General features: G+C 55.4%; 1 protein-coding gene across 1 annotated transcript in view; it reads right to left on the minus strand.

Moving 5' to 3' along the window:
- Positions 1–7,063, minus strand: part of LOC135892872 (deleted in malignant brain tumors 1 protein-like) — a 246,121-nt gene extending 239,058 nt beyond the window's left edge. Inside the window, exons 1-2 of the mRNA XM_065420642.1 lie at positions 6,679–7,063; positions 916–1,230 (exon numbers count right to left, since the gene is read on the minus strand). Coding sequence (XP_065276714.1) covers positions 916–1,230; positions 6,679–7,063 — 700 coding nt within the window. The remainder of the gene's footprint in view (positions 1–915; positions 1,231–6,678) is intronic.

Below are 7,063 nucleotides of genomic sequence, written 5' to 3' on the forward strand. Positions count from 1 at the left end.
AGTAGGTAGTTCGGCGTAGGGCGTAGCTCTGAGGGGGAGGTAGTTCTGCGCAGTAGTTTGTTGAGGGGGTGGTACCTCTGGGGGAGGGGTAGTTCTGGGCAGTAGTTTGTCAGGGTGGTAGGTAGTTCTGGGGGGAGGGGTAGCTCTGGGGAAGTAGGTAGGTCGGCGTGGGGCATAGCTCTGGGGGGGAGGTAGTTCTGGGGGAGGGGTAGCTCAGGGGGGGAGGTAGTTTGGCGTGGGGCGTAGCTTGGGGGGAGGTAGTTCTGGGGGGAGGTAGCTCTGGGGAGTAGTTTATTGGCGGGTAGGTAGTTCTGGGGGGAGGGGTTGCTCTGGGGGGGAGGTAGTTTGGCGTGGGGCATAGCTTGGGGGGAGGTAGCTCTGGGGAGTAGTTTATTGGCGGGAGGTAACTCTGGGGAAGTAGGTAGTTCTGGGGGGTTAGGTAACTCTGGCGGAGGGGTAGTTCTGGGGGGGTAGGTAGCTCTGGGGGAGGGGTAGTTCTGGGGAGTAGTTTCTCAGGGTGGTAGGTAGTTCTGGGGGGAGCTAACTCTGGGGAAGTAGGTAGTTCGGGGTGGGGCGTAGCTCTGGGGAGGGAGGTAGTTCTGGGGAGTAGTTTCTCAGGGTGGTAGGTAGTTCTGTGGGGAGCTAACTCTGGGGAAGTAGGTAGTTCAGCGTGGGACGTAGCTCTGGGGGAGAGGTAGTTCTGGGCAGTAGTTTGTTGGGGGGGAGGTAGCTCTGGGGGAGGGGTAGCTCTGAGGAGTAGTTTGTCAGGGTGGTAGGTAGCTCGGGGGGGGAGGTGTAACTGGGGAAGTAGGTAGTTTGGCGTGGGGCGTAGCTCTGTGGGAGGGGTGGCTCTGTGGGGTAGTTGGTCCTAGGCGGGTAGGTAGTTCCTGGGGGGGGGATAGCTCTGGGGGGTACCTGTGCAGATGACGCTGGCGTCCTCATCGTGCTGGCAGTTGGTGCGCCCCCAGGGCCGTGCCCGGCACTGCCTCAGGGACATCTCCTTCCCACTGCAGCCCACGTCATCCAGCCAGATGGGGCCAGTGCCAGTCCCAAAATGCGCCCCCCCGGGGGCAGCCTGAACTGCGCCACAGCCCAGCTCCCGGCACACCACGGCGCCCTCCAGCAGCCCCCAGCCGTCATCACACACCGAGCCCCACTGGCTCCCGTGAAGCACCTCCAGACGCCCTGCGCAGCTGTGGGGGCCCCCCACGAGCCGCAGGGGGGCGCCGCCTGCAGGGCAGATAATAGGTCACCAGGGGATGGGGAACACAGAGGGGCCCCATAGGCCAGACTAAGAGACTGGGGCCCTCTGTAGAGGGAGGGGCGCCACAGGCCAGGCTGGGGCATGGGGGGGTCTTTGCAAGGGAAGGGAGCTCCACTGCCCAGGCTGATGGGTGGGGGCAAGTCTCTGACAGGATCATGACTCTGGCATGCTTGGTGACATCAGGGCAGACAGAAGGGGAAGTTCGTAGATTCATAGATCCCAAGGCCAGAAGGGACCACTTTCATCATCTGGTCTGACCTCCTGCATAGCACAGGGCAGAGAACATCCCCCAAATAATTCCTTGAGAAGATTGTTTACAAAAACACCCAATCTTGAGTCAAAAATTGTCCATGATGGAGAATCCACAACAACCCATTGTAAATTGTTCCAACGCTTCATTACTCTCACTGTTAAAAATGTGTATCTTAGTTCCAGTCTAAATCGTGTTGGACCTTCCTCTGCTAGACTGAAGAGCCCATTATTAAATATTTGTTCCCCATGTAGATATCTACAGTCTGTGATCATCCTCCCTTAACCTTCTCTTGCATTCTTTGTTCCTAGATGAATACATTTACATTCAGCCATATTAAAACGCATATTGTTGCTTGCACCCAGTTTATCAGCTGATCCAGATCGCTCTGTATCCGTGACCTGTCCCCTTCATTATTTACCACTCCCCCAATATATGTGTCATTTGCAAACTTTATCAGTGATGATTTTATGTTTTCTTCCAGGTCATTGATAAAAACGTTAAGGAGCATATGGCCAAGACCTGAACCTAGTGAGATCCCGCTAGAAACACTGCTGCTCATTGATGATTCCCTGTTTACAGTTACATTTTGAGACCTATCAGCTAGCCAGGTCTACTTCCCAGAGCCACGTAGTCTGCAGTGACCCGCTCAAGGTCATTCTTGGAAATATCATTGGTGCCCACGTGGAGAAGTAGGAAGGGGTAGCGGTCTGAGGGCTTGATCAGTCTCAGCAGACACTCCGTCACATCCTGAATTCTAGCTCCTGGCAAGCAGCACACTTCTCGAGTCTCTTGGTCTGGTTGGGAGGGAGTTCCCGACCATGACCACGTGTCGCCTCCTCTTGGGAGTGGTGGTCACGCAGTGCTAAGTCAAATGCCTCAGAGAAGACTAAGTATATTACAACAACGCTATTACCAACCAAACTTGTCATCCCATCAAAAAATATATCAAGCTAATTTGATAGGATCTATTTTACATAAACCCATGTTGATTTGCAATATTTACATTGCCCTCCTTTAATTCCTTATTAATCAAGTCCCATAGCAGCTGCTCCATTATCTTGCCTAGGATTGATGTCAGGCTGACAGGCCTATAATTATCTGGGTCATCCTGTTTACCCTTTTTAAACATTAGCACAATGTTAGCTTTCTTCCAGTCCTCTGGGACTACTGTAATGCTCCAAGACTGAATGAAAATCAACAGTGATGTTTCTCATAGAACATCAGGGTAGGAAAGGACCTCAGGAGGTCAGCTAGTTCAACCCCCTGCTCAAAGCAGGGCCAATCCCCAGACAGATTTTTACCCCAGTTCCCTAAATGGCCCCCTCAAAGATTGAACTCTCAACCATGGGTTTAGCAGGCCAATGCTCAAACCAGTGAGCTATCCCTCCCCCTCGGGTCCAGTGACCCTCCCTCAGGCAGCTCTTTTAAAACTCCAGATATTAGTGGAATAAGTGTTATCATCACCATATGATGAGACTGCATCATCTGTTTTCTTCCCATATACAGAACAGAAATAATTATTGATCACATCTGCCTTTTCTGCATTATTATTGATAATTCTACCATTTCCAGCTAGTAATAGATCAATACCACGGTCAGGATTCTTTTAGTTACTGCTTCATTTAAAAGTCTCCCCTTATCAATTTTCTACAATTCCTAGCTTCTGATTTATATTAATTACTGCCAACTTCCCTTGTCTTCCATTTGTTATATATTATTGTTTTTATTTTTATCACTGCTTTCACTTCTCCTTTCAGCCAGGTCGGTTTTTTAACCAGCAAGGCTTTCTTCCTCAGTTGTGGAATTGTGGCTTTTGGGGCATCTAATTCTCAAACTATTCCCAATTATCATACACATTTTTCTGATTAAATTCTTCCTCCCAGATGATTTGGCTCATAATTGTTTTCAGCTTTGTGAAACTGTCCCTTCTAAAGCACCAAGTATACAGATTACTTGACTGGAGTTTCTCCTTTTTGCACATTATAAATGTGATCAAGTCATGCTCACTTGTTGTGCCGAAGTGAGAATTTTTGGTAATATTTTTATGACTCCTAGGTGCGCCTCAGTTTCCCTCTGTAGTTTGCATTGCTACCCAGAGGGGTAGCACTACTGCTGGAATAGTGCAGGACACACAGGGGTGTGTGTGTCATCTCACTCTCTGGGTGGAACAAATGGTCTGGTTGAAACAGACCTAGATCAACAAGGGTCCAGAGGAACAATGGAAGCTCCAAGGAGTGATCAATGGATACTCCACCATGGGTCGCTCTAGCACAGGGGAGGGCAAACTACAGCCCGTGTGCCGGATCCGGCCCATCGGGGCTTTCAATCCGGCCTGCGGGATTGCCAGCTCCATGGTGCAGGAGGGCTAAGGCAGGCTCCCTGCCTGCCCTGGCCCTGCACTGCACCTGGAAGCGGCCGACACCATGTCCCTGCAGCCCCTGGGGGGGGCAGAGGGCTCCGTGAGCTGCCCTCGCCTGCAGGCACCGCCCCCCGCAACTCCCATTGTCCGGGAATGGGGAACCGTGGCCAATGGGAGCTTCAGGAGTGGTACCCACAGGCAAGGGCAGTGTGCAGCAGAGCTGCCTGCCCCACCCCACCCCCAGGAGCCACTGCCGGACATGCTGGCCACTTCCGGGAGCAGCGAGGGGCCAGGGCAGGCAGGTAGCTTGCCTTAGCCCTGCTGCGCGCCACTACCACCGCGGCACCGCTTGAGGTAAGCGGCACCGGGCCGGAGCCCACACCCCAAACCCCTCCTGCACTCCGCACCCCAACCCCCTGCCCTGAGCCCCCCTCCTTCATCCCGCATCCCTCCTGCACCCCAACCCCTTGCCCTGAGCCTCTTCCTGCACACCGCACCCCATCCCGCACCCCACATCCCTCATGCACCCCAACCCCTGCCCCAGCCTTACATTCATGGCCCTGCATACAATTTCCCCACCCAGATGTGGCCCTCGGGCCAAAAAGTTTGCCCACCCCTGCTCTCGCAGGAGCGGCGGTGAATTCAGCATGGCCCTGCCTGGAGACAGAGGACTGGGAGGTGACCAGCAGGGGATAAGTGTGGGCCCTGGCAGAAGCTTGGGGGTTCTCACCTGGCAACTGACTGAGGAACAGAGTCCGACGATGGGGTTTGCTCCCGCTCGGCTGGGCTCGGGGCTCTGCTTGACCCTTCCTCTCTCTGCGCTGCCCTAAGGACTCCGTGCTGTGTGCCACAGGATAACAAACCCGACTGCTCTGAAAACGCTGCCAGGTGTCACTGTAAATACTGGCTGAGGTGCATGGATCTCTGCACTCCAGACAAGGCTCTCCCAGGAGTATGGCTCAGTTTCACTTGCTGGGCAAAGCTCGTGGGGCAAAGCAGGAGGCTAGAGCCCAGAGAGCTCAGTCTCGGGGGCAGTGAGGCCCCATGGCCTGCCCTGGAAGGAGAGTGAGACCCCTTGTGGGGGCTGGCACATTGCAGAGGTTCCTCCAAGAGCCTGTTTCAACACTGGGGTGTAGTACCAATCCTGGGGCTCTGTGACCCTTGAACCTCAGCTGTCATTCATTGTTAATTCTTTGATCAGTTCCTGTTTTGCAAAAATTCACAGGCCCGTGACCTGTCCATGCCTTTTACTAAAAATACCCGCCCTGACTAAAACTTGGGCAGGAAGGCAGCTCTGGGAGGGAGGGGCGGTCCGGGGGCACTGTGGGTGGTGGGGCAAGTGGCCCGGCAGTTTACTCCCTGAGCCCTAGGAACTGGATAAGGGTAGGTGCCTTTTGCCCAGAGCCCTAGGAACTAAATCAACCACGTTACATCTTGAACCCATGGAAGGGTAAAGGTGGGGTGACCCAGAGTGTGCAGGTAACAGTTCATAGACATGCTCAAGTGTAAAATTCCCCTGTGTTGGCTGCAGCACTCTCTGAGTTAGGAAATTGTCATCTACAATATTCTGAAATTCCTATGATGTTTTGATCCTGGCAGCGTGAGACCTCCAGGGTAGGTCACTCCGATTGGAGGGTTTTCTCAAAGCTCTGCTCTAGGAATTACTTGGGAGACGTTCTTGGGCCTGTGTTACGCAGGAGGTCAGATTAGACATTATCACAATGGTCCCTTCTGGCCTTGGAATTGAAAAGAATTGAAGTCCCCCAGGATGCAGCTTTTCTTCCACACATTGTAGATCAGTGACTCAGAAACAAGCAATGCCACTTTTGAGGCAGAGTGTCCTCCTTCCCCGTTTGCCCACTTGAGGCTACATAGGCTCTAACCCTTGATTTTAACATTCCAGTCCTGCGGCTCATCCCACCAGGGGTCAGTAATACAGCTAGCTCCAATCAATGCTCATAAACGAGCAATTCCACTTCCCCTGGGATGAAGCCCCAGGAAGTTGGGGAGATGGAATGGAGGGAGGCATGTGCCAAGGAGTGGGAGGGTCATTGGGGGTGGGGGTTCCCTACGGGGGGAATTGTTTTGTCTCATACTCACTGTGCTCTGGCGTGGTGGAAGCCGGCCTGGCTGTGCTCTGTGCTGGGGGTTTGTGGTCCCCAAGGGTCGGCTGCACCGAGGGCTCGGTGGTGATGACGGGCAGGAAGCGGTGAGCTGTGGGCACAGCAGGGTCAGACAGGGACACAGAGACATGGCCATATGGAGAGTGTGGCCTTTGGGCCCTGGAAGGATCGGTGCCAGCCACAATGGGCACTGAAATGGAACAGGCCATAACACCTGCACATACCCAGAGCCCCAGCCACACCACGCTGTAGTGGGACACAGGGCCTTCTAGGGGTGTCTGCTCCACTCCGGCCCAAGGCGGGGACTGGCTGGCTCAGGGGGTGGGGAATGGCACATGGGGCCCTCTAGGGGCATCCGCTCCATTCTGGCCCCATGCAGGGACTAACTGGCTCAGGGGGTGGGGAATGAGACATGGGGCCTGTCCCCTTTATGGGGCGCCAGCTCCCATCCGGCCCCAGGGCAGGAATGGCTGGCTCAGGGGGTGGAGAATGGGACATGGGGCCCTCTAGGGGCGTCCGCTCCGCTCTGGCCCCATGCGGTGACCAGCTGGCTCAGGGGGTGGGGAATGGGACATGGGGCCTGTCCCCTCTATGGGGCGCCGGCTCCAACTGTCCCAGGGCCGGGTACCACCTGACACAGCTGTGCGGTTTTCCCAGCTGCCACGTCACACACTCCGGCTGGCCCCACCTGAGCACACGGCACTGGCGTCCTCCTCATGGCTGCAGACATGCTGGCGCCAGCCCCGGTGGCGGCAGTGGCGCAGATGTTGCTCTGAGCCCTGGCACCGCACCTCATTGAGCCAGATGGGGCCAGTGCCCTCCCCAAACCAGGCGCCCACCGGGGCAGAGAGCACGGTGCCGCAGCCCAGCTGCCTGCACACCACGGCTGCGTCGGCCAGGTCCCACTCGTCGTCACACACCGAGCCCCAGCGGCCCTTGTAGTTGATCTCCACGCGCCCCACGCACTCACTGGGGCCCCCAGCCAGACGCACCAGGAATGGGCCTGCAGGGATGGCACAGCCTGTCAGACCCACAACCCCCCTCTCATGGCCCCTCTGCCCCAT

This window comes from Emys orbicularis, chromosome 21, assembly GCF_028017835.1.
Source record: "Emys orbicularis isolate rEmyOrb1 chromosome 21, rEmyOrb1.hap1, whole genome shotgun sequence".
Classification (NCBI taxonomy): Eukaryota; Metazoa; Chordata; order Testudines; family Emydidae; genus Emys; species Emys orbicularis.